The sequence below is a fragment of the Anguilla anguilla genome, chromosome 3 (assembly GCF_013347855.1).
Source record: "Anguilla anguilla isolate fAngAng1 chromosome 3, fAngAng1.pri, whole genome shotgun sequence".
Lineage (NCBI taxonomy): Eukaryota > Metazoa > Chordata > Actinopteri > Anguilliformes > Anguillidae > Anguilla > Anguilla anguilla.
In genome coordinates, this window is record NC_049203.1 from 44,178,796 (window position 1) to 44,206,122 (window position 27,327).

Sequence of the window (27,327 nt, forward strand, 5' to 3'; positions counted from 1 at the left end):
GACAGGTTTGGCACACTTTTTAGTTGTCCGAGAACATTTTTTTGTGATGTGTTAACCCAGGATAAGTCATATCAAACCCACTGTGGACTGAATCATTTGACAAGTTCGTAACACTTCTCAAACACTGCCACACCCCAGCATTGGCACAGAAAGTTAAAACACATTACTGTAATCAAATCATATTTGCAAAACAGATTCATGAAATTATATTCAGCTTAGATTCTGACATATAACTCCAGAAAAAAAAACAAGGACACACAAGTACAATGCGTAAATGTTTATTTCAACAGATACAGAGAAAGACACCAAGCTTGACACTCAATGGGATACCTGCTGTTCAAAAGAAACAAAACAAATGCTTTCCCTTTCTAAGGTGGTTCCTTGGACAGGGCTGTGGCCTGGTGCTGTATCTGGGTTGGTATTAATCAAACCATCAGCTCAAAAACGCTTGATTTGTTATCATACTGGTGATTCACCTGCACTGTGTGCAGGTTGAGGTGTGGATGGCACATAAGGACCAGACATGTCCGGCAGGATTAAGCACAGGTGACACCACCGAAGAATCAAAGTAGTGATGAAACAAAAAATGGGTTTGAGCAAGCGTGTGTTATTAGTGGCACTGCAGAGCAGTGGATCACATGTCACCACAGAGAACAAATTGCTTCTGATTTATTAATTAATTTCTGTTTCAAAGGAGAGCAGCAGGTGGGGTGTGCTCTTTTTCCGAAGCATGCAATGAGATTTGTATCGACCTGTGCGGATTGTCCAGCATTTACAGAGTTCAAGTTTTCATCAAATGCACTTCTCATTAAAAAACACTGAATGCACCTTTTTACCCACTGCTCTCTATAGCTTATATTATTATCAAAGTTACAACAGGGAAAGCCCGACAGTACTGACAGCAAAGCAGCTGCTCTTACAGATGCATCAGTTCCTCTTTGAAAGAAAAGACATTCATTATGATACTTCAATTTGCAACACTTTCACGGTACATCAGAGACATTAAGGCCACAGTAATGAGAGTCAGCATTCACACACATGCACACAATATGCATACCTACGCATGCATACACACACACACGCACTCACACACACACACACACACACACACACACACACACACACACACACATAGATGTCAACCTAAGTGTGCTTAAAATTAAACCTGTCTTTGCCACCAATCGAGCAAAAATATTCCATGCTCTTTAAGTATGACGTTTCCTGAAGGGGTGTGGCCAAAGCTAGAATAGCCGGTCATTGCAGGTAACACAGTAACCTCCTGGAGCATTCCAGAATCAAGAAACACACAAGGAACACACAAGGAATGAGGATGGCAGGAAAGCAAATCTAATGGAATCAGGTGTGAAAATATGGTCTAAGGCTGTGTTTGGAATGTTTCTCACAGTGTGTTCCTAATGCCACGCATTACTATATTAGAGTACTGCATTCTTCTGAATCCAGGCATTACTGTACTGCAGTGCTGTGCTTTCCTGAGGTCAGATATTACTGTACTGCAATGCTATCTTTATTGGATTTCCAATGCATAGCATTTCATGCTTTCAGAATACACAGTATTCAAAATAACAGCGGTTGAGCTGCTTTGCGTGCAAAACAATTTCACGGCACAGAATGTGTCTCCGGGGTACACACTTAACACTTCATCAGACCAGATAAGTGCCGGAGTCCTTAAGCAATTCAAGCAAATCTTCTGCACTCAAGGGACTTCAGACATCAGAGCAACACCTGAGATTTCATCTTGGTTACCATTTGTCTAGTTCAAAAAGCAGCTGCCCTCCACACAGCACCGAGGACAATGGACTCTGTAGCCGCTTTTATATTCAGAGGAAAGAAGAAGAAAAATAGGAATAAAATTATTTAAAAAAACGATTCTACTCAATTCTACTGAGGAGTTGAGTTGAGTTCAGAGTCTGTCCGTGTTCTGCGAGTTTGAATCCTCCGGCATTTGGGACACTCCTCGTCTCTGAAGCACTCGATATGGAAACAGGATTTGCAGTCTGGGGGAAAGACAAAGCATCAGTTAGCAGAAACCCCCTTTTAAAGGACAGACAGAGAGAGGTTCTCTGAAACACAGGGCTCCATTACAAATGACTGGAGTTCATGCAGCCGCTGGGCTCTGTCTTGGACTCAGCGCAACGTGGCAGTAACCCAAACGCAAGTGTCTTTGCTAGTTTCAGAGAGATGCAGTTGTCATTTTCCCGTCCAGTGCCTACGCTGTCAAAATAGCAAATGACCTTGTGCCCATATAGTTTGTCATAAAATTAAGTGTGGTCATGGTCATTGTCGAAGTATTGCTGTGTTTACATTATGACCAAACAAAACCTGGTCTTAAGCCAGGTCGCAGTGATGGTGAACTGCATGTCCACTTAATAAACCGATAACCTGGTAAACAGACAAAATGATTTATCCACTTGATTTATCAACTTTGTCCTGCGAACATTGCATTTGGACATTTTAATCACCTTAATACATTACATTCCTTTAAAAAATGGTCCTGGGACTCACTATGCAAGATGGTTGTTACATTTCGATACAATTCATTCAAATTTCTCAATTTTAACACAATTTTTAACCATATTCTTAGTTCTTAATACTTTTAAAATTACAGTGACCAGATTTCCATTCTTTCAGCAGTTAAAACCTTGCTGATTTTACCTGTTACTCCATAACTGAATAAAACGATTCTAAAAAGAACTAAACGGCTAATAAAGGAAAATTATTGTGATTGAATTATTACATGAAAATGATACTGATTGGATTATTGATATGCCTAAAAAACACACCTATTAATTATATAAGCCACTAAGACCAGCCCTTTTGAACCTTGCGCCTTACTCTACGCTTTACCTAGGTGTGGTTGTACGTTGTGCATTAGTACAGTGGCACGTTGTGTTTTAGCCCACGCTTCACGACTGTTAAAATAGTGCCCATTGACTACACATCTGCCCTGTGAGAGAAAAATGTACAGTATATTTTGACCCTGTCTGACACTGGCATATATAGCTTTACAGTTCATAGTTATCATACTGTATCTCTAGGAGCACAGACTGGTTATTCCAGTAAATGGTGCTGGCATCTCAGCATATGTACTCAACCTCTGTCCTAGTGACTAGGACAATGAAGACAGGGACAATAAAGTATTCCGCATCTCATCCAGTAAACCGGGCTGTGCAAGAGCCTGTGAAAGGAGAGGTGAGACCCACAGTGCTTAATACTCTCCCACCTCTGCAGCGTTTGCAGGTCGCGGTCTGGAAAGGGAACAGCACATCCTTCTTTTTGCAGAACTCGCAGATGAAGCCCCTGGCCAGGCAGATCTGGAGACACAAGAGCACACGGCTCAGCACTGGCCTGTGATCTTTAGCACACATGACACCCACAGCACAGGAGGCCTCTGCAGCAGTAGTAAACCACTCCCTCTTCACCCCATTCTCCCTTCCATGAATACACTCACATGCCAGTACCTGCCCCTACTGGGCCAATGAGACTGGAGTAAGAGCAAGAGTGGAGACTAGTTTAGGTGGAGGGTAGTATAGGGGAAGGTTATGAGGGTGGAGTGCAGTGAGATTGGAGAGTATTGAGGGTGGAGGTTAGTCGTGAGGAGGCTAGTGAAACAGAGCTAAGTTTGTGATGAGTTTAATGAGGGTAGAGGCCCGCTTGGGTGGAGGTTAGTTTGGGTGGAAATTAGCGAGGGTAGATGGTACTTAGGAGTGGTGCGTATTGACGGTGGAGATTGGTATGTGTGAAGATTGGCGAGGGTGGAGCCTAGTTTGGGAAAAAGACATTGAGGACAGTTACCTGGCAGTTGCCCACATGAGCGATCGCTGTCCGTAGCAGCGCTCGAGCCTGGGAGACCAGCTGGCCGCGTTTGATCCTCTGAAGGTCGTCCATGGAGAGGAGGAGGGGCTCCTGTGTCAGGTGCCCAGGCAACTGCTCCAGCTCCAGCAATACCCTAGCAACAAGGAACACAGCAACCAGGAGAATCAGCGGCAGCCTCTAGCAATGGACAGAGCTGCAGTATGGATCAATGGTACATTCAGGGATGGCAATAACAATGAGAGAGAGAGAAAGAGAGAGAAGGAGAAAAAGAAAAAATAGTCACTATGACGGAGTCATCACCTGTCTGATAATCTGCATACAGTCAGCAGCTTCTTAATGGCCAGCAGCTGTTCCTGAAGCTCCTGGAAGGAAAACAGAGGTGGTATAGTAATTAAAGCAATTTTAAATAAGATCAGCGTTGCATTATTATATATTATGTGTGTGTGTGTGTGTGAGTGCGCGTGCCTGTGCGTGTACGCACCATGAAGCGGGCCAGCTCGCGGGCTCGGGAACCCAGGTTTTTGCCAACCCAGGCCAGGCTGAAGAGTGGCTGATGCCACACGCTCTCCAGCAGCCTGCTTGAGAAGTTGCACACTGGGTATCGGCCAAAGTCCCACTTCTCAAGCACATGTCCCGGGATCACAGACTCAGCATCGCTATGACAACAGTCACAGAAGTACCGGCCCAGGTACTCACAGTAGCGTAGCTTCTTCAGGTACTCTGGTGGGGAAATGGTCAAATTTAACAACAAGCAATGAGTTCATAGATTTTTTAAAAATTATTATTTGTTTTGCTGACACCGAATGCATAACAACTTATATTACTTACCTTTTTAAATAGCATCCACTTATAAGGCAGGATATTTGACTGAAGCAATTCAAGCAATAAACTGAATCATTATTCAAATTACTTTTGAATTGTTTGAGAAATAATACAGCTTAGTACTTGAATAATGCATTTTATACATGATATTTGTTCATCTTTATCAATGGTGTGAATAATTTTGGAAGGATTACTGTACAGTATGTATGTAATGCACTTGTTTTTTTTCTCATCTACTGTGCATGTTATTATCTGAGATCTTTGCGGCACATCAAATCTCCTCCACTGGGATATTAAAGTTGATTAATTGATTGATTGGTTGACAGTAATACAGTAGGTGTTTTAAGGTGCATTCCAGTTGGTTATTCCACATTGCTTCACACGGCAGAGTCCATCTGTACAGGGTGATACTCACTGGCCTCCACCTGTGTCCCACAGCCAGCGCAGAGGTAATTCTGGGAAGCTACAACCACACTGCGCCTGGAGAAGACAAAGACACTCAGATAGCCTAGATATCCTACCTACATGCCCACACTCCACCTGGAGAAGACAAAGACCGACACGTAGTCTAGATACCCAACCCTACATACCCACACTGCACCTGGAGAAGACAAAGACACTCAGATAGCCTAGACAGCCTACCCTACATACCCACACTGCACCTGGAGAAGACAAAGATACTCAGATAGCCTAGATACCCAACCCTACATACCCACACTGCGCCTGTAGAAGACAAAGACACTCAGATAGCCCATATACCCTACCCTACATACCCACACTGCACCTTGTTGCTGGCTCAGTCATTTCTGTTGTCTATCACAGAAATATTTCAAAATATTTTTAAATTGTATTTGTATTTTAATGTATTTTTAAAAGGCTCTAAATACTATTTGAAAAAAGTATTTGGTTTCCCAGGAAAGTATTTAACGGAATGTATTTTTAAAATACTATTTGGGAAAGTATTTGGTTTTCCGTGAAAATAAATTAAATAAATCAAATACAAAGTATTTCATGTGTAAATGTATTTGAAAATACTTAAAATATGCATTTAACTACATTTTCAAATACAAATACATATTTGTATTTGACCCAGGTCTGACACATTCACACAACACACCCACACAGACAAATGTGCATGTGCACACACACGCACACACAAACAGGGAAGGAGTTCCAGCCTGTTCCAGAAGGGGGAGGACATACTTAGTCACATAAACCAGATGACTGCAACACCACTGAACATAAGACCCTTAGTTCAGAATGGCACTACAGTAAGCATGTATATGCTCATTTCAATCCCTGCTTCACTCTGCCAATAACTCTTTCCTCTCATGACCTGCCCCACTAACTACCCCCCCCTCCACCCCTCCACCCCCCGCCCCCCACCCTGTACACTCACTTTTGGGTGGGGTGAGTGCAGAAGATGATCTGGAACCGGGGTGGAGCCCATGTCAAAGTGCCCCTCATCCTGGATTTCTGTTTAATCTCTCTAGCCAGGGTGAGGATGTCCTCTGTTTCCATGGAGTCATTGCCAGGGAGAAACTGTCAAGGAGACACACACTAGAGAGTCAGTCATAATCAAAAAGCAGTGTGTCTCAGAGGTCCAGTGAGTCACAGTCAGCAAGAAATGGTGATACTGTCAGTTTCAGGTCTGGAGGCATGGTTTCCTGTACTATAACAGTCATTTCCTCTTTGCTCAATAAATATTACAAACTGCAATCAAAACGATAGGCAGCTTCGCAGGTGGACACAGAGGAATAAACCCCACAAAATTAAGTGAACAACATATATTACTTATTAAATACATACAGGAAAATACTTATTTAAAATATATGCTGCCCTTTCCTACACTGAGTTCTTCTACCCTGACATGTTTTATTTCTGCAGAGGACACAGTGCAGACTGGGGGGCATGGGGGTTTCTGAGCAGAACTAATGCAAATACACTACACACACACTAAGACTGCGCATGTGTGTTTGTGTGTTTGTGGGGGAGTGTAACCATGGTAATGCTCACTTCCTGTAATGCTGAGTGCAGGCTGGTGAGGTTGACATCCTCCTTGGCAAACCACTGCTTCTTGAACACTGACACCAACTGCAGAGCGAGGACTTCCGCAGAACAGAGGATTGTGGGAAACTGAGAGGAGCTAGCGGGGGACGGCGAACTAGAATCACTCATCGGTTGAATACACAGACACTACAATACAAATGCACCACACAAAATTTGAAGCACAACACATATACTACTCCTCACTACACATGCAAAACATCTGCTACACACACATTATTCACACTGTGTGCCATTTGGTCTGAAATCTCCCTTCAAATCTACTGTAAAAGTACTGGTGAATGATTCTTCAGAATGCCAGAAGTGGTCTGAAATCTCCCTTCAAATGTACTGTAAAAGTACTGGTGAATGATTCTTCAGAATGCCAGAAGTGGTGTTACCTGAGAACTGAGCTGGACTCACTGTCTGCAGCAGTTTCATGTTTATCAGCTTCTGAAGTAGAGAAGCAGTAGTGAAAGAGGAAGAGATTAAGAATCAGCTAGTGCCCACACAAACACAGAGCGGACACAGCTGCGACGAATGCTTAAGATTCTACTCTGTGAGTTTAAATATGCATCAAAAGAATATGTGCAGTCCATACACATTTGGACAGTGACACATTTTTTGTTGTTTTGGCTCTGTACTCCAGCACATAGGATTTGAAATGAAATAATGAATATGAAGTTACAGTGCACTGCCAGCTTTAAATTAAAGGTTAATATAAATGGACAAACCCTTTTTACATATAGTCCCCTCATTTTAGGGGACCAAATGTAATTTGGACAAATGAACATAATCAAAAGGTCATATTTAGTATTTGGTTGAAAATTCTATGTATTCGATGACTGCCTGGAGTGACCTATTACATCATCAAATGCTGGGTATCTTCTCTGGTGATGCTCTCTCAGGCCTGTACTGCAGCCATCTTCAGTTCCTGTTTGGTTCGGGGGATTTTTGCCTTCAGCCTAGTCTTCAGCAAGTGAAACTAATGTTCAGCTGGGTGCAGGTCAGGTGATTGACTTGATTGAGGTGATTGACCAGTCAAGAACATTCCACTTTTTGGCCCTGGAAAATTTTCTTGCAGCTTTAGTAGTGTGTTTGGGGTGATTGTCCTGCTGTAAGGAGAACCATCATCCAATGCACTAGCATTAGCATCCCATTAGTAGCTTAACATGCCCAAGCCATAACACTACCACAATGTTTCAAAGATGGATCATACGCAGTTCCTTTCTTTCTCAACACATTTATCTTTCCATCACTTCACCACAGGTTAATACTCATAATAGTTTGTTCCCAAACTCAACAGCTTTTTTAAAATATGCTTTTTCGCAAATGCTAACCATTTTGTTCTAGAGGTTTACCAGTGGTTTGCATCTCGCAGTGAATTCTCTGAGGTTATTCTGGTTTAGGCTTCTCTTTATTTTAGTCTTTGACACATTCATGCCTACATTCTGGAGAGTGTTCTTGATCTTGCTGATCGTTGAAAATTACCTTTGCTTTGCCAAAATGGGGGCACTATGTATGAAAAGGGCTGCAATTTCTACATGGTTCACTTGATATAGATGTAAAGACCAGTAAATGAAAGCTGACAGATGGTCTGCACTATAACATCATATTCATTGTTTCATTTCAAATCCAATATGCTGGAGTACAGAGACAAAACAGCAAAAATTGCGAGACTGTCCAAATACTTACGGAGTTCACTGTTTGTATCAAAATGAACTACAAAATACTTGCTCCAAGGATATAAAATGTAGTACTTTGTATTATGAAAATTACAATTTTTAAATAAATTTCTTGAAAAGCAGTATGTTGAAAAAGGCAGAGGAACACATAATTTTTCAGGTAACTTCCAGTTAGTTTCCAGTTTTCTGCGTAAATATTTGTCCATCCTGGTAAAATGGGAGAGGCTTTGTTAAATAACTAAGTTCTGCAGTACACCACTAACTCCCCTTATGTCAAGTTTTGTAAAGACTGGTGATCTGCAAGCACAAATTTCCTAACTGGAATGAAACAAGCGTTTGTGCCTTTTTAATAACACACTAATCTTCTTATGAGACGCCCTAATTTATTTTTACAGCAGCATTAGCAAATGAAGGTTATCTTGTTAGTTAGCTTAGCTAAACACCTACCGCCTACTTAATTCCAGCCTCACTTGCAATTAAATATGCCAGGGCAAATTGATGCTAGCAGAATGAATCCCTGCTATTATATCCAACAAATACAAACTGTATGAAGCTGCCTCATTTCTAATGGTTAATAACAGGCGTTATTAACAAGAGTTAAGTGATTAAAATATTTGAATTACAAAACACACGCAGATGTGTGTGAAGTGTAGAGTGCATATGTCTATGGATGAGGTGAAAAAAGATGGAACAGAGGGTGAGGATCACAAAGGCTCACTTTAAATAATTTAATAGGAGGAATATCCATACATCTTTCTGAAGTATTGTGATAAAAGACACGCTAAGATTTTTCCTAAATTCAATCAAGTACGTGTAACTGAAATGCAGCCCGTCCCTGGTCACACTTTGACATGTATGACAAAAGGAAAAGGGAGTCGTGGTGCAAAATGGCATTTTTTGTGACTCACACCTGAGGGAGGTGGTTGTTCCTGAGTGAGGGAAGGAGAGGGGGGGCAGGTCGAGGAGGACTGTGAAGTACACCACTCTGAGGAACAAACGGAAAACATCAACCACAGTCACTCCTTAACAGCGCGGACAATCGGGCAGACAATCGGGGACCCATTAATTCTGATGTCGCGGGTGAGGCACAAGTCCCTATAGTGTGTGTGTGTGTGTTTGTGCCTGCAATCACTGAAACATAGTATAGAAAAGCTGTGGCTACAATTTTCCTGCTTCCGTAAATTTCCAGGCATCAAAATAATAAAACAATTTGAAAAATGTTTAACCAGCCCTGTCAAAAGCCTAAAATGTGAATATTTTGTTATAAGATACTTTTCTCTTTTGCTGTAATTGTTCAGGAAATCAAAATAAAACGGAGATACCTGAAATTGACATGTATTAACTTTTATGAGACAGAAAATATACATGTAAATGTACAGTAAAATGTGAATGTGTGTAAAGATACTTACATGGATTTACACATTATCTAAAAACATTAAAATTAGGTAACACTTCGTGACATGCCTTTGACTGTAAAAGCATTAACAAGTCATTAGTAATTTAAGTAATTTAAGCCTAAGAATGAAAAGTGGTATGCCACACCTGTGGCAGCACCCATTCTCCTCAATCTACCCCAGCACCTCCTCCAGTCACTCCTAATTCAACCACAGCACCACCCATGCACATGGTCACTCCTGCACTAGTCTTAGTACCACCTCTGCTCTTATATTGACCAGTAATTCATAAAGGCATAGTCCAAATATTTGGGAAAATATTTGGCAAATTCCCCAAAATGTTGGACTATCCCTTTAAAATAGCTGAGTTTTGCTTATTTAAAGAGATCTCTCTGTGCGTATGTAGCTTGATGCAGTGCACAGGGTCTTACCTACATAGCCACTGTCAGAGGAAGCTACAGATGCAGAGTGCTTTATGTACAGAGACCTGCAGTTTTTGGTCTGGTTCTGGGTCTCCTGGATGCAGTCTGCACACCACGGTGACACCCCAGCCGACCTCTCACCCAGGACTGCCCACTTCGCCCCCTCCACTGCCTCCAACACCATGTCCGCCACAAGGAAGTGAGCATTCTCCTGCAAAACACACACACGCACACACACACACACACAGACACACGCACACAATCAGACACACACACATGCAGGCACACACAGGGCACACACTATCACTATGCACAAATGTGCTCTTACTGTGTTTAACTAAATCCTTAACTGATTTTAAATCATTATAACCAGTCACTACTAGTTACAGCAGCCTTCTTGTTTCAAGTGTGAATATAAACCTAGAAGTACTCTAGGCCAATAGTGGTTTCAGTGGGACAGCAATACTCCTTCAGGTGAGCATGCTAATAGCCACTGGTACACTGGAACTAAATGACCTGTGTCCAGTGGCCACCTGTCTGGGGTCAAGGGTTACTCCCACCTTTTCCAGGTCACTGCTGGCTCTGAGGATGCTATCAGGAGTGTGAAGATTCTCACTGACGTTCCTGGGCCCTGAAATGTGGTAAAAACACAGTAAGACTCAGGATACTACCACTGCCCTGGACCTAAGGATGAGTATTGATTACCCCGGTGGAATATTACTTTGGTGTGAGCATTGATGTGAGTCTTGAGTTGGTTGTGTTCAATACTCTGTACCTGGCCTGGGTGGTAATTTCCTGTGTGTGATGGCTGCTCTTCACCTGAAGTGAACTGATGAAACGTATGGATTACCTGTGGGTAACTTGAGTGTTAATTACCTGATAACTTAAGTGTTAATTACCACAATGGATTACCTGTGTTTGACAACTGATTACCTGTGTGTACCTGAACTGATTAACCATATGGATTACCCATGTGTGATCACTGGCATACATTTATGGTAACAGTTGTGGATAAGTACCTGGCAAGACATGAGTATCCGACTGTGAGCGGGGTTTATGACCCTCTTCTTGGCCCTGTACAACCACCCCAGGGCCCCTGAAAGGGAGGTGGAGTCCCACGCCCAGAAGGCGGTTCAGATTGGCCGAGAGGGAGACACAGCGGGGCTTCTCTGATGACTGGAGTGGGTGTGGCTGAAGGTCCGGGAGCTGACTTTTACCCGTCTGTGCCGTTCGCTCCCTTCGTCTCGCGATGTGTTTGGCGGGGGTTGGTTGTGAGAGGGTCCTCGCGGGACGGGATAGGCGCTTCTTGCGGGAGATAAACTGGTTGATCCGTGGCAGGGAGAGGCCTTGGTCCGCGTCTGCGTCGAGCTGCGACGTGTCGTGTCTTTTGAGAGCGCCGTCCCCGGTGGGCTCGTTGTAGCCGCCGTCTTCGCTGTCCGTGGAGAGCCCCGCGCCCGGCTCGTCCTCGCTGGTAACCGAGCTGGAGGGCGAGCCGTCCCTGGACGGCGGGGTGCCACGGCGAGGCGGGGGAGAGTGCTGTGACAGGGGCTGGTACCTGGTCCCCCCTGAACTTTCTATCAGAGAGAGGAGCATCTTCCTTACCGACACCGGAGAGGGTGAACACCGCCCTGAGCCACCCAAGTGACCCATCACTGCGGGGTCGGAGAACTCCTCTGAAAAACAAGAACAGTTTATAGAGGTATTAGTCATTTTTAAATACTGGATTTCTGTTGATATTGAATTTATGTTGATATAAAGGTATTGTCATGTTTCATACATGACTGTACGGTTATTACATTACATTACATTACATTACATTACAGGCATTTGGCAGATGCTCTTATCCAGAGCGACGTACAACAAGGTTATAAGCTTTGCTTCCTGGACAAGTGGTTTTATAGATGTGTCTCATCATGTATCACAGTACGTCACACACAGGGGTGAGAGACAGAGAACAACAGAGAAAGAGTGGAGAGAGAGCAGGAAAACAAATGAAAAAAGGTGTTTTAAGAGGGCTTGTTTACAAACTTTGGCCCCCAAACGAACCCTCATAGAAATACAGTCATTGGGCTCTATCTTACATCCGGCGCAAAGCGGCGCCAAGCGCAACACAAGTGTCTTTGCTAGTTTCAGACCGACGCAGTTGTCATATTTAGCATATATGGTTTTCCCACAAACAACAGTTAGCAAATACAGTTTTCCCACCAACAACATTTAGCATATTTGATTTTCCCAACACATTTATGCAAGTTGGTTGTGACATTATGGCTTAGTTGCAAGAACTATACATGTTACCACAGCAGAGACACGTAATGGAGGTTTCACATCACTATGTCACTGATGCCGACCACAGGAGGGAAACAAGATGTCTGGTGTTGCTGCAGGGAGCAAAGGACCCAAAGGAGGGGAAGCTAAAGACTGTGAGAGACTGCACTCTCAAAACAATCTCAGGGCAATTCATTAGAAGAAAAAAAAACATTTGTCCAGTTCCCTGATGAAACTACTGACTGTAGTCTAGCAGTGTACACAAAAATCGCAGTTTGGCCTACCTCAGTTTTGACCTCAGAGTATGGTAAATTTTCGATACACTAGTAAAAAATGCAGCACTAAATATAAAATTGCTTTTCATTCATCAGGAAAATGTAAACAGCGACTAACCGGCCATAATTTCTTGCTGAAAAAGAATAAGGCACATCGATACTTGCATGTGGTCTTTCTTTCTTAAATATACACATAGTAGGTAGTACCAAAATGGCAACATCACTTCAAGCATAAGTATGGTTGCAGATCCACTGTGATAAAAGCTGCAATGGTATTTGTTACCATTATATTGATTTGGCTTGGCCTGGATCTGGAGCAAGAAGCTGCTTGAAGGTCATCATGAGAAGGGCTTGCATTCCAGCCTGTTTTTTCCCTTTCTCCAGTAATAAGCACGTTCAGGTGATGCCGTTTCAAACGGATTAGCATGTTCAACGTATTCCCAGCAACATACTTGATTTAGTTGAACAATGCCAGCTTGAGGGTCCTCAAGCTCAGGCTTGTCCTTTGAATTAGCCATGCTGATCAAGTTGGGCGGAACTAACAACATCCGGCCCTTTGCAGATCATTGGCGGGAACTTGGGAGATTTTAATTTAAGTTCAGCACAAAAAATGTGCTGCGTGTGCATTAATACAAGACTGTAATTGTTCCGCTTGAAGCACATACCAAACTGGAAGTCCCCATTTGGTACAAACACGTCTACTAGACTACTGTATTCCCTAGATTTGCTGAAATGTGAGTGGCCAGAGTGACGTTACCAGACATTATATTCAGGAAATGACACGAGAAATTATCTGAGATATGTACTACGTGTACCTGCAAGAGAGGGGCCAGGGGCTAACAGGGGTGGAGGCAGGGCCTGGAGGGGGGTGGAGTCTTCGAACCAGCTCACACAGTGCGGCTGTGAGCGAGGAAGAGCACCATGAGGAAGGACAGAGCCAGTCCTGTTCACCTGAATGTCAGAGAAAGAGAGATTAATCATACTATAGTGTCCTGTTTCTTGGCCTAAAATGTTGTAAGCGAGAGAAAGAGAAGCAAACCGATAAAACAGAGAAGGTGAGGGAGAACTTTGAATCTTACATTTACATTTAGGCTTCTAGCAGACATTTGTATCTTGACCAACTTGCAAAATTGCATAGACAAAGGCTTGTTATTGTCGCAACTGATTGCAGTTGTCAAACATGCATAAACCTATAACACAATTAAGTGGTTAAATCCCACAGTAGGTGCACGAGTACAGATTCAACATCAGTCCCAATAAAAACTGACTGTGGATCAGCTCTCTCACTGTCTGCATGTGATATGTGTGCACATGTGTTTTATGGGTGTATACGCGTGTGAGTATGCGCTTGTGTGTGTGTACGTGTGTGTGCGCGTGTGCACATTTCCTCTGAGCAAATCTGGATTCAGTTCCTTTTTTTAAAGTTCCCTTCCATTTTTATGACATTGTTCATTTTACAGAACAAGGTGAAGCACACACTAACTGTGAAAGAGTGTGAGCTTTCAGAACTTTCAATCTTCTGATTGATCTTGATATGTCCATAATTTGATGAACAGCACAAGCTTAATCTATGATAGATTTTTTTCAATCAGCAAAACAGTACAAATGATAGGGTCTTTCCTCCCTATGGCCTCAACTCACTCAAAGGCTGTCCAACAAAGTTAGGAAATGCCAAACTCACATCTACGGCCTGATTTACTAAAAACCTTAACGTGAAAAACCTTTTAGCATATGCAAAACTAATAACGTAACCAATGATTGGTGCAAAACAAATACCATGATCAAGCATTCATCATCTTATTCACTTTATGTGTGCTAAAAGGTTTTGCATGTGCTAAAGATCTTAGTAAATCAGACCCTAATCTTTAACTCCTAACTTATGCAAGTTCATTTTCCTAAATACACAACTCTCATTATTTTGTAATTTGCAAATATTTATTTTTACATGTGCAAACAAAACAAATTTTATGTGAGAACAAACAACTGTACTGAGCAGCGTAGACATCATCCTCTTTAATTTTTTAAATTTACATTCAGTACCAACAATGTCACTGTAATTCTGTACTACTTATTAGTAAAAAGGGCCTTGTGTCAAGCATTTATTGACTTAATATCCCATTACATTGACCTGTGTAGTCGCCAGTTCTGATTAGCTTCTGCATTAAATATCTATAAATATTTGGGACAAAGACGTATTTTTGGTGATTTGGCTCTGTACTCCACAATTTTAGATCTGTAATCAAACAATTCACCAGGGGTTAAAGTGCAGATTCTCAGCTTTTATTAAAGGACATTTTTTTATACATTTTGGTTTCACCATGTAAGAATTTCAGCACTTTATATATCTGTAGCTCACCCCATTTCAGGGCACTGTAATGTTTGGGACAAATGACCTCACAGGTGTTTCTGATTAGTCAGGTGTATAATTGTTTCCTTCGTGCAAGTATAAGAGAGCTTTTGGTAACTAGTCTTGATTTTAGCCTTTTGATTGCCACCAAAGTCTGTTTTTGGCAACTGTCAACATAAGGACCAGTGTTTTACTAATGAAACCATTGTGATGGTGAGAAAAAAAACAGTTAAAGACATAGGCAAAACCTTAGACTTACTAAAATCAACTGTTTGGAATATCATTAAGGAGAAAAAGAGCAGTAATCACAAAGGGCCTGGTAGGATGATGACTTCTACCGATGATGACTAAAGAATTTTCACCATAATGACGAAAAAACCCCAAACACCTGTATGACAGATCAGAAGCACTCTTCAGAAGGCAGCCATGTACATATCAGTGACTACTGTCCACAGAAGACTGTTCACAAGCAGAACTACAGAGGCTACACTGCAAGATGCAAACCACTAGTTTGCCGCAAAAACAGGACGGCCAGGTTACAGTTTGCCAAGAAGTAACTAAAATAGCCTGCAGAGTTCTAAAAAAAGGTCTTGTGGACAGATGAGACCAAGAATCACTTGTATCACACCCAGAACACCCAGTCATTCTTTGTTGGTAGGGCCATTAGTGTGTCCCCACCATGTGACCTGCATGGGTTTAAACCTGTATCCCAATGGTTATCCTCCAGTGGTCCCCATAGGCACTCCAATGGGACAGTCAATTGACTAATCATACAAATGAGTTTCTAACTGAGACATTTATAATAAAAAAAATGATTTGATCTAATTTGGGGAGAGTCAGGAAGGAAAGTGTATAATTATTTGAGAAGGAGCTCGACAAAGAGGCTATCACCGCGTCTAGCTGGCGGAGTACCAATCGAGACAAGGGGAGACAGACTTGTGGCCCTAGTTATAGGGTTAGCAGAAGGATTACATTGCATAGAATAAAAAGATCAGCCAGCTCACTTTGTCAGGTTCCCATGCAAAACGAAGTTCTGAGCTCATTTGAATTATGGCTGCCACGGTCCTCATTTATATGCAAAAATTGTAACCTGACAGGTGAATGACTAGAGACCAGTGTGACCAGGTATGACTTACACCTGGAAACACCTGAAAGGGCAAAAGGCCTTATGAGGGAGAAACGGTCTCTCCTAAGCACACCTGGACAACACTGTAACAAAACATGTACAGGGGAAAGTATTGGCATGGTTGAAAAAACAAAATTACCTGTCTATTGAACAGTAAAAGGTAACAGAAGCTGAAAAGTATCATACTAACGCCAACAATTTTGAGTTTCATAAATAAGGTTTTGTGGAGCTTAACAAGGGGGGCTATTATTTTAGAAGAAACCGAAAGCTGATTTAACTTATTAATGTAAACGTGCAGTGCAATGCCCCATTGAGACACCTCACCTCTCAAATTACACTTGTACACGCTATGCGCTGACACAAGTAGAATTAGCTGGCTGCCGTGCTCAAGGTCCCACCTGACCATCTAACATGTATGCTCTGGAGTAAATCCCAGACTCCTAACCCGCAATTTCATCAACATCCTCACTGTCATACATAAACAGGCACAGGCTACAGAAAACAAACGCTTTGTCTTTGCCAGTACTCAAGTCGTCCGAGGGCAAAACAACAGAGGATCTCGCGTTTTCTGATGGCACGCACCTTTAGAACACCATCCGGGTCCATGTCGTGGTTCTTCTCTTGCCTTGGTTTTTAAGGTCACTGTCCGAAGATTGGCTCAAGCCACCGATCCGGCATCCTCAGTTTAACAAAGACCACTTCTCCGTGGAGATTTTCTACAGTAAAATACCTGAACCACTGATGTTATCTGGTCATTGATAATTGCGCTAAACGAGTCGTCGAATTAAACAATTGGACAATAAATACGGTGTTTATCTAATTCAAAATTAACTAGTAGGATAGGTTTCCAATATAAGAATTTTTAAAAAGCTAACAAACTGGGGTTCACATATGACATTCTTTAGCGGTGTGTTGTGCTGTATGTGTCTGTGCGTTTTGAACTAATCCAGTAACACCAGTTTCACAACTGCAGTTCAGTTCATAACAAAAAATGCCTGTCATATTATAAACACCAAGCACGCGCTTTCACTAAAGGAGGCATTCTGTCCTTATTTCGTCTTTACCACCCTCAAAATACTTTCAGCATATAAATCGTAGCGTATTCCATACGTAAAATACTGTACTGAAAGAAAATATTAGTTACAATCGCAATATCGTTATAATATTAACACATACCATTGCACTTGCCCGCGTTCAACGATAGTCGCTGCACAATCGCAGAGGGAATGTGCCAGGCATTTATGTAAAAGGAAGGGCTTAACTGTATAATGCCCTGTCTCCGCGCGGAGACGGTTAGACCTGTGTTTCCCGTATTGCTAATATTCTGACACCAGCTGCATCGCGCAGGATCGGCCTCAAGTTATACATTTCCTTAAACAAAGTAATAACACGTGACTGAGAGACTAATCCGCCAGGCAGTTGCCGGCGCACTCTTTTCTAAATTTCTGAATAACTACACTACCGTTCATTGCTGTGAAATAATGTTCATTGTAATGTGTATTCTTTACATGTCATTAGTACAAATACAATCCTGACTCATCTGGAATCACATTTTAAACTTAGGTCACTCCGCAGGGCTATGTTATGATCTCAGTCCCATATAATTTTCACAGCCAGCAAAGATGGACAGTAAAAAAGGTCGACAGTTATAAAACCTGGTCATTGCATGGCGTCTAACCTGTAAAACTCTGAAGAAATGGAAATTCAAAATGTTGTACGAGATAATAATTTGACAGAACTGAAAGCTCTTGCCCACGATATCTTTCAAACTTAATTATTAAATTATGAATCACACTGAAAGGGAAAGTGGTTTATGGCCATTGGGTATTTCACTTCAACTGATTCCGTATTTGAAGTTAGTGACATCAGGGATGTTACCTTGTTTTGCTTTGTGTTACTATGCTGCCACCTTGTGGATTGAAAAATTTGTTTTTATAGTTTGTCTTGAACGTTTGCGCATGTTTCTTGAAACTATACCTATTCCTCGAGTCCACAATAAGTGCATGATATCTCCGATTAGGTGGGATGAGACCATTGTGGAAAGTGCCATGGAAATATTATGTACAGATGTGCAAGAGAGATTTGCAGTATTGTATGGACCTAGTACTGACTTAGAAATAGAGGACCGGCTGGCCATTGATGGCTGGCTGATATTTCCCCCACACAGACCAGAGACTTGTACAATGGCACGATGGGCACTTATGTTCCCTCTGTGACCTCTCCACTTTTTTTAGGGGAAACCATACCAATAAACATGCTGTAATGTCAAATGCGAGTTGTATTTACTTAAAACATCCTCAGAAAGAAAACAACATAACAGTATCAGGAGCAGATTTCTGGCAGGCAACATAGTAACACATTTTGAAACATTTCAAAATGACTGCAAAGAGTGTATCTTGGAGGAGATTACGCCCTGAATGTCTAATTTAGCACAACATATATAAACCTTCACCTGATTTATGGGGAGTGTTGGGGAAACAGAAACTACCAAATAAATTTATTATGAACTTTTTGCACATGGAGCGAATCAATACAGCTCAGTTGGGAGAACCAGCAATGAATGGCAAATGACCGTTGGCACCTATTGTATCGTGGAGTAGATCGCTTCCCACCAGGAAAAAAATGAAAAAATATATTCGGGGCAAAAGTAGTTGGTAGTTCCTGTAGTTAACTGTAAATCAAATACACTTCTAGCAAACTGCTGCAAAATGCTGCTTGTAGGTTAGGTGGTACTTATGGTTGCTATCTACCATACATGGGTGAAGATCACAGAATACAATGCTGAAATTATGTTGTAAATTACAGTAGGGTACTTACTTGCACATGGTAGGGGTGCAGTTATTTCAGCTTGTGTTCCTCTCAACAGGGTCCTAGCTGATTTTTTTCAGGATGCGGGCAATTATTTTATTTGTGCTAAAGTTCTGATAGCTGATTTAATGTATAATTGCCGGTGCACGTCTCCAGACCAACTGCTTGAAATAAACTATAGAAAAGGTTTGACGGTTCTACTTAAATATTTTTAATCAACAAGAAACAACGCGTACTTAGTTCGACAATGTCATTTTGATTTATCTCTATAGCTGATTTTTTTGAGGTAGCCAAATAACAAATAACAATGTTTCGCTGGATGCGTTGGAGATGACCCACATCGTGGGAAAGAAAATTGGGTCTACAGCTCCGAATATGACCAATAGGGGTCAGGAAACGCACTTACAGCTCGTTGCCTTGGCCGAGGCTTAATGTTGTAGGCTACAGAAGCGTAGTAGCGCAGTCGCAGTCGGCGCGCAAGTCGTTCGAAGAGAGGAAATTCGCGCACTGCTGGACTCTCCCTTGGATTTTTCTTGTGGATACAAAATTATAACGCCGTATAAAAGTATAAAGAGGGAATAAAAATGGCGACGCTGGGACCGGACTCTCGTCCCAATTCCCAGCTCGCCTCTGGTTCAGTCCAAACTAGCAGCAGTTTGGGCTCCCACAGCAATATGCCCCTTAACCGGGGTCTTGAACGCGCTTTGGAAGAAGCGGCGAACTCCGGGATTTTGAACCTCAGCGCTAGAAAATTAAAAGAATTTCCAGTAACTGCTCCGAAGCACGATCTGTCGGATACAGTAGATGCAGGTAAAAGACTGGTTACATTATAGCTGGCTATCTGTAACACCGTTGGGTTCTTAATTCTGCAGTTTTCCTAACCCAGTTATTGAGTGGGTGTTTAAAACAACTGACTATGTAAAATGGTTATTTAATATTTGTGTGCATTATTGTTGATTTATTTGTGATTGACACATACCTCAACAATTATGTTTATGTGTATGACAAGGCACAGCGTTCATTTGGTAACAGTTTTCTAGATGCTGTATTTTGAGAATGATGTGGATGTCGGGATGCCGATGTGCTGTACTGAGCACCACGGAACTTGTTTCTCACGGGGATAGTCAGCGTTTTAAGCAATGTTGAGTTTGCTGTTGAGGCAAGAAAATGTGGGGCATGGACGCAGTGCCCTCGTAAATTTGGATTAAGCTGGGGTCAAACATTCCGGGGTTTCGCTGAGCACAGCCAGTTTTTTTTTGAATGTGTAAATGTTAATTTTGCTTCCTATTTGGCAAAGGCATTAGGATGCCCTGGAAATTCCCCACGAGTTGCCAGAGCAACAGTCCAGATTTTCAGTTTCCATTTCAAATGACATGCGAAAAGTAGCAGAGCAGGCAATCTGTCAAATTACACCAGATCAGCGGCACGTTATTGACGCATATAGGCCACTGTAACATCTCACCAGCCACTATTTTGCCGTCGCTGGGATGAAAAGCTTCCGCAGCAACCCGGTGAACATGGAGAGCTAGGTGTTTTCAGTTGTGATGATGTGACATGTTAGCTACCGTTCTAAAAGGAAACTTTGACCTGTAACTGTAGTCCACAGTGTCAGAGGAAGACAATAGATTATGACGCCGTCCCCCACCCCCTCGTTTCCTTGTAACAGGCTTGGGTAGTCGAACATAATAATAATGACGCAGATGCTGTTTTAAAGTAATTTAGCCCAAGGTATGGTAGAAGAGGTTTATGGTAGAAGAGGTCCCATAATTACAGTATCCGCATGCAGGCTCCTCCTCCATAACATATCTGCATCCTACACAGGCCAGGTGACAATTAAGGGCCACATTCATTCTCTTTTAGTCATAAGAAACACAATGTCTCTAAAAACAGTTTCACAATTGTTGAAAGTTGTTGTAAATTCAACTGTGATTTATTTTCTTTTAGAAATTGAATTTCAAAATGGGTCTTTGTCATGAGAACACTTTATGTCAATAGTGCAGATTTTTTGTTGGCCATTACAACATGCAGTGGAAGTTTAATGGTGAGATGGCCTCCATACACTGTCTCCTGGTCCCTAATTAAACGTAGGGTCATATTTATTACTGTGTTGTATATAGAGAGGTGACTTTTCTCTTGTCTCCCACTGAGGCTTGTGGATTTTTATCACGGCTTTACTGCCACCTGCAGGGAGGGGGACATGGATTTGTCTGTGAAACGTTGGACCGTGTTTTATTTACACTGGCAGTAAACTCACTTATTGGGCTTGTGGCCTTATAGTGCCATGTCATGTGCCTGACCAGGTTCACATTCTGATGTGTGATGTGTCCACCTAACTTCAGGGGTTGTGTTTTGCTAAAGACCTTCCTATTGCTTATTCTGACAAATATTAATCTTGTTTAGGTGGGACACTGATTAGAGCCGGCAGTTCAAGCCAACTCAACCATTTACCTATAATTGAACATTATCACTGACCTAATACTTGCTATAAACAAACGCCTGTGTTGCTCAGTTTTGTTCCTTATAATTTTGGTGCTCAGTGCAGGGCTGCGTATATCGAATTCCCACCATAATTTGTAATGTCAAATTATCTGCACCTGCAGTCACATCCAGCTCAGGAGAGTATAGACATCCGTGGTTCTCCTCTGAAACATGTGGTGTCACTAGACTACCAGGCGTACTTATTATCACACTACAGCTGTCATGGAGTGGAATCGGAGGAAGACCTTTCACATATGGCTTTGATATGCGGCCCAAGGTTGCCTGATGGACCAGCGGGGGTTGCTAGAGAGTGAAATCCCTAACCGACTGAACCCTCCCATACCCTGGACAACGCATGTCATGCCACCCTATGGAGCTAAGAGTGTCTCTGTGCACGTTGTATCCTTCCGTTTTCGGTCCAGGTGTCATTTGGACATATCAGCTCCTTATTGGATACCAACTCTAAGCATGTGTAACTATGTGCTTACTCACATAAGATCTATGCTGGACATTCTTACCCATTATTAGCCTGCTGGCTAAAGTACTGCAAGCTAAGTAGTTAGCTAAAGCTAGTGAACTGTAGAAAAGCCTGTGGGTCAGCCTAGTGCAAAGGTGAAGCTGGAAGTGCAGCTGGTTATAATTAATTATATATTAATTCTTGATTGGAAACCACAATTATTGTGACAGCAGATTGTGTCAACATTAAATCCCACATTTATTCAGTTGAGTGTAACTTGTCTTCACAATTTCGCTAGCTTGCTACTGAATGTAGCTAACTTTAGCTAACTTACCCAAACCCCAGTTGCTATGTAGCTGTTACTATCTAGTATAAAATATAACTGGAATTATTGCTGAAGAGTACAACAGCAGTGTCCTTCCTGGGAACTGATCCTGTGACCTTTTGGTTTCAAGATCAGCTCCTTACTCATTATAATACAACAGAGCCTTGTTAGCTACCTTTTTAGCTAATAAATCTACATACTGGGCAACTAAGTTAACTAACATAACAGTTACTTGTACGTACCCATACACAAAACAGTGTGACAAAATACACGTGATAGCGTTGCATCCAATAAGGGGTAAAAAATTCACAATGACCCATGAACCGGAAGAATGTAGCAAGCACAGTTACACCAGCCACAGTTGGCTCTAGCACTGTTTCGTCTGGTTTCGATCTGAGGCTGCAAGGCCACATTGTAGGGCTTTAACTGAATGAGCCATCTAGCAGCTTTGTGCCTTTTTATGATTCTCCTATTGCAGCTAAAAAACTAAATAAAAAACTGATGAGGGCCAGGCATGAACATAACATTCACAGGGAATAAATAACCCAGATGTCTACAGTGCTGAAAAACTGTGGCAATGTGTCAGATCTTGTGAATATGTGAATATCTTGTCTCTGTAATGTGTATTGCAATGCACAATGCACTGGCACCTGTGGTAGGGCTCTGGGTGCTTGGCAACACAAGCTGAGGTATTTATGCAGCCATTGTTAGCATATTTTGTTATTGAAATGGATTTGGCCGACATTGGTAATTGTGCAGACCTGTTATTCTTTTGTTGGCTTATTGCAGAAGTGTGTTTACATGCTTGACTTATCTGTGAACAGGAGGTGTACTGGCTCCTACCAACACATCTTGGCCCTTCAGGTTAAAGCCTGGAACACCTGGTCTATAAACTGTTTCATAAACAGACATGATGCTGTGTTGCATGTCCTGTTGCAGTTTGCTGTTACTATGGCTGCCGATAGCGCAATTCTGTACCGTGTGATTCAGATTTCTTAAATATGTTGCTCACTGCTTCTGGTTACACCATTGAACACTCCCACCAACTGGGAGCATATATACCGTATCTCAAAGATATTAGAGAAAGTTAATGCAGATTGCTTAAGTTAACATTCAAGGTGATACGCAACACAGTGTCTAATTTCTTGCACTGCTGTTGACTGTTGTGGAACTGAGCATGAGCAGAATGTGTAACAGTTGTGACTCAGGTACAGAAGGAGAAGGCTGTAAACTGGTGTCCTTCTGCTGAGCTCTTAAAAAGAAATTTAGCAGCCACAGCAGCAGAAAGGGATTCCTATTGGGGAAATTAACTGTGAGATCTGACAGTAACCAATATTTGGACCTTTAGATCCAGAAGAACCATTGTTTGTACTGAGGAAACCTTGGTGTACCCCATTCCAAACCCACATTTAAGGATTTACCCTTTCATAGCCGTTCTGTACCCGCAGTACACTCTCCCTGTTTGATATCCGCCTCTTATCTGTTATGCATTCTGCTGTCCATTTTGCTTTGAACTATTCAAACACCTTCCCTTTCTAAAGCTCACTGGATCAACTGTGTTTTCTAAATTGTTTTCATTGACCAGTCAGGCATTAATGGCCCTGAATTCCCCACTGGCTCCTAATTGTGATAGATGAAATTAAACTATGTGATGGGTTTAGGCTGCTTGAGATTACTTGCTATTATCTTTTTTTTCTTAAGAAGTGATGCATTTCATTTTAGGTTCTCTGCCATAGAATGTGCAATCTTTATACCCCAAGGGGTCCAGCTCAATGGGTTATAATGGAGTCAAAGGAGTCTTCACAGTTTTTCTCACAAGGCTGTTTTTTATTGATTCACCATGAAATATGGTCCATTGTGAAGCCCTGTGTGACAGTCTGATTGTAAATGATGCTAAACAACATGAAGACTGATTTATTGTCGTAGACATTGATGTGACTTAAAGGAGAGAGGAACTACAATCCTGGAGCTGAATAAAGATTCAAGGTGCTCCAGAGTTTGTAGTCCACATAGTTAAAAAAACAACCAAAACGAGGCCTTTCTTTTCAGTGTTTTTTTTGGCAGAAATCGCATAGTGAGCAAATTCCTGCAAATGAATTAACGCAATGCAAGTCCTGACTTTGAGTATGTGTGCGTGTGGGTGCATGTGTGTTTGTGTACGGGTGCCTGTGTGAGAGTGTGCATTTCTGTTTGTTAGTGTGTTGAGGGGTAGAGGTGTAGAATGGTTGGACACGTTTAGCAGCCAGGATTAGGCAGCACAAAAAAGCCAGCAGCAGCATGACATTGTTAGCACCAGCCTTAAAAGTGTTGACATACAACCACACCCCCATGTCCGTCTATCACCTGGGGTCACAACCCGGCCACAGATGTGCTGGAGTGCCTGGGAGGAGTGGGTGGTATGTAAGGGGCTTGGGCAGGGCTCAAACCATTTCCTGACTTTCACTTCCTACCCCTGTGTTCTTCCCATCCTCCCAGCATGCACTGCTCTATGCCTTTTCTTGGGCTGCTTGCCAGGGTACTCCTCCTGGTCTCTCATTCTCCCTTAAACTCTATGCCTTTCTCTCCCACTCAGCTCTCTCTCTCTCTCTCTCTCTCTCTCTCTCTCTCATATACACACACTTTCTCTCGCTCTCTCTATCCCAACATTCTGTACATTCCAGCATTTATTTCTGCTGGTGTCCCATCATGCACTTCAACCTGTTTCCCATGATGCATCTCAGCCTGTGCTCCTCTTTTTCCATACACACACACACACCCCAGACAGGCAGCTGAAAAGCACTGACTTACCTTAGATGGGACCAAGCAGAACATACATTTTATAAACAGCTATAGGTTGAATCCGTCTATCTGCTGTATATGTAGCTAGTTAGTTCACATACATCTTTGGTAAAATTATGTAAATCAGCAAAGTAAAAACTTCATGATACACATTGGAATGTAGCTTTATTTACTCAGCACGATTGTTACATCATGCTCATATTTCATTGGCAGACTTTTCATAGCGACACATGATCATAACCATGGCAACTGTGCGTGTATGCTGGAAGTTGGGGCAGGGGGGTGCTGACCCTTTGCTCCCCCACTCTTTCTCTGGCCTGCTTTTGCACTCAGTGTAGGTGGGTAGAATACCCCTTTCCTTTGCAGAACAAGACAAACATAACATACACCAGCTGCCACATGTAATGAAGGGCATTATACTAGCACATTGTGTAAGTCAACCTGAAAAAGAACATCTGAAAAAAGAGTAATAAACCCAGTACTGAAAGCACTTAAGTGACTCTCTGCCCTCGACTACACTGGAGGGCTCATAACTTAGCTTCACAAACTCTGTTCCCTTGCCATCTATGGGCCTGGATGAGCCCTGGTTGCCTGGGAAACGGGGCTAAATATTCCCCCGATTGGAGGACAATGACCTCATTCGCTGCTGTTCTTGAACTCCCCCTGTGAAGAGTGGGTTACTTCAGAGAAAAGGAGAGTTAATTTTGTCATGCCAGATTCAGTTAGGACCAGCTGTGACAATGTGGAGGAGAGAAACCTGGTAGGAATTAGAGAATATTTAACATGAGAGCAGCTGAACAAAAAAGTTTTAGTGGTAGGGAAAGTTTAGAAGACCGGTGGTTTTGCCAGATGACTTAATGCCTCATTAGTGATACTGAGCTTGATCTGAACTCTGCCTAGATACACTACATGGTCAAATGTATGTGGACAATTTCTCATCCAAAATTGTGGGCATTAATATGGAGTTGGTCTACCCTCTGCTGCTATAACAACCTCCACTCTTCTGGGAAGGCTGCATACAATATGTTGGAGCATTGCTGCAGGGATTTGCTCTATTCAGCCAGAAGTGCATTAATGAGGTCAGGTACTGATTGGGCAGTTAGGCTTGACTCACAGTTGGCTTTCCAACTGATAGCAAAGGTGTTGGATCGGTTGAGGTCAGGGCTCTGTGCAGGCCAGTCAAGTTCTTTCACACCGTTGTCAGCAAAACCATTCCTATATAGACCTTGCTGTGTTCCTGGTCATGCTGATACAGGGAAGGGCTTTTCCAAAACTGTTGGGGAAGCCTAGAGCTGTCCACAATGTCATTGTATGCTGTAGCTTTATGATTTGCCTTCACTGAAACTAAGGGCCCTAGCCCAAACCATGAAAAAAAGCCCCAGACCAAGAGGTGTCCAGATATTTTGGTCATATAGTATATGACATCTGTCAGTCTGTGTCTGTCAGTGCCATACTGCTTGGATGTGAACTTCTGTGAGTTTGCTTCATAAGTTATGTATACTCTGTATGAATGTACCTGTACTCTGTTACCCTGGTGTGCTGTGGATGTAAGGTTGCCCCATCACTTTGGGCTGCCAGGCTTGTTTGTGTTGTCTTGTTTCCATGGCCAGGCTGTGATGGTTATCTTATTATTATGTATTATTGTGTGATATATTGTTTGTATTTTTACTTAGTCTCACTTATTCTCTTTCTCTCCTTCACAGTCACTCACTCATTCACTCACACGCTCACTCTCACTCACACATGCACACACACACACACACACACACACACACACACACAAATGCACGCACATAGACACATGCCCTTTCACTGTGAGATAATTTGCATGGATTAGACATCTGTGCTATGTTTCTTTGATGCAATGTATGTCCATTGCTGTGTTCTGTTCTGTAGGAATGTGAATTGTGACTCTATGTACTGGAATCTCACCTGTCTGTTGCATCTGCTCTCCGTCAGCCCCATTCAGTTTGTGGAGCTCCCAGCATGCTTTGGTGTTTGCTTGCTTGTTGACTGGCTGTAGCGGAGCTGTGTCCTGTTTCCATGAAAATTACTCAGTGGTTCTGACACCCCTTCCCCACAATTTGTTCCAGCCATCTGCACCCTCATGACCATAGCACAACCGTTAAACAGGTCGCTTGTGTGAGAATTTAGTGACATGCTGTTTGACATACTGCTCATGGCATAACCGTTTAAAACAACCAAAATCTAGCCGCAGTTTTCTTTCCTTTTAATCCCAATGGGGAATCACCAAATTGCAATCAT

At 42.3% G+C, this 27,327-nt stretch overlaps 2 protein-coding genes across 9 annotated transcripts in view; one reads left to right on the forward strand and one right to left on the reverse strand.

Annotated features, from left to right (window-relative positions):
• Positions 1 to 262: 262 nt before the first annotated feature.
• rubcnl (rubicon like autophagy enhancer) lies at positions 263 to 17,560 on the reverse strand. 3 transcript variants are annotated; one of them, XM_035410615.1, is made up of 16 exons: positions 17,393 to 17,560; positions 16,799 to 16,932; positions 13,559 to 13,694; positions 11,223 to 11,876; positions 10,764 to 10,834; positions 10,213 to 10,414; positions 9,298 to 9,372; positions 7,104 to 7,155; positions 6,673 to 6,802; positions 6,056 to 6,198; positions 5,072 to 5,136; positions 4,316 to 4,554; positions 4,135 to 4,196; positions 3,814 to 3,967; positions 3,242 to 3,332; positions 263 to 2,015 (listed from the first exon to the last, which is right to left on the reverse strand). In XM_035410615.1, exons 2-16 carry the CDS (start codon positions 16,820 to 16,822, stop codon positions 1,900 to 1,902), a joined length of 2,214 nt encoding a protein of 737 aa, XP_035266506.1. In that variant the 5' UTR covers positions 16,823 to 16,932; positions 17,393 to 17,560; the 3' UTR covers positions 263 to 1,899. The 3 variants fall into 3 exon arrangements, with proteins under 3 accessions (XP_035266506.1, XP_035266507.1, XP_035266505.1); XM_035410616.1 differs by having other exon boundaries at positions 16,799 to 16,946; XM_035410614.1 differs by having other exon boundaries at positions 16,799 to 17,560.
• A 1,899-nt stretch (positions 17,561 to 19,459) lies between these two features.
• LOC118222936 (leucine-rich repeat and calponin homology domain-containing protein 1-like) overlaps positions 19,460 to 27,327 on the forward strand; it is a 64,163-nt gene continuing 56,295 nt past the window's right edge. For all 6 annotated transcript variants that reach the window (XM_035408879.1, XM_035408881.1, XM_035408876.1 and 3 more), the window contains exon 1: positions 19,460 to 19,834. In XM_035408879.1, coding sequence (XP_035264770.1) covers positions 19,609 to 19,834 — 226 coding nt within the window. In that variant the 5' untranslated portion in view covers positions 19,460 to 19,608. The remainder of the gene's footprint in view (positions 19,835 to 27,327) is intronic.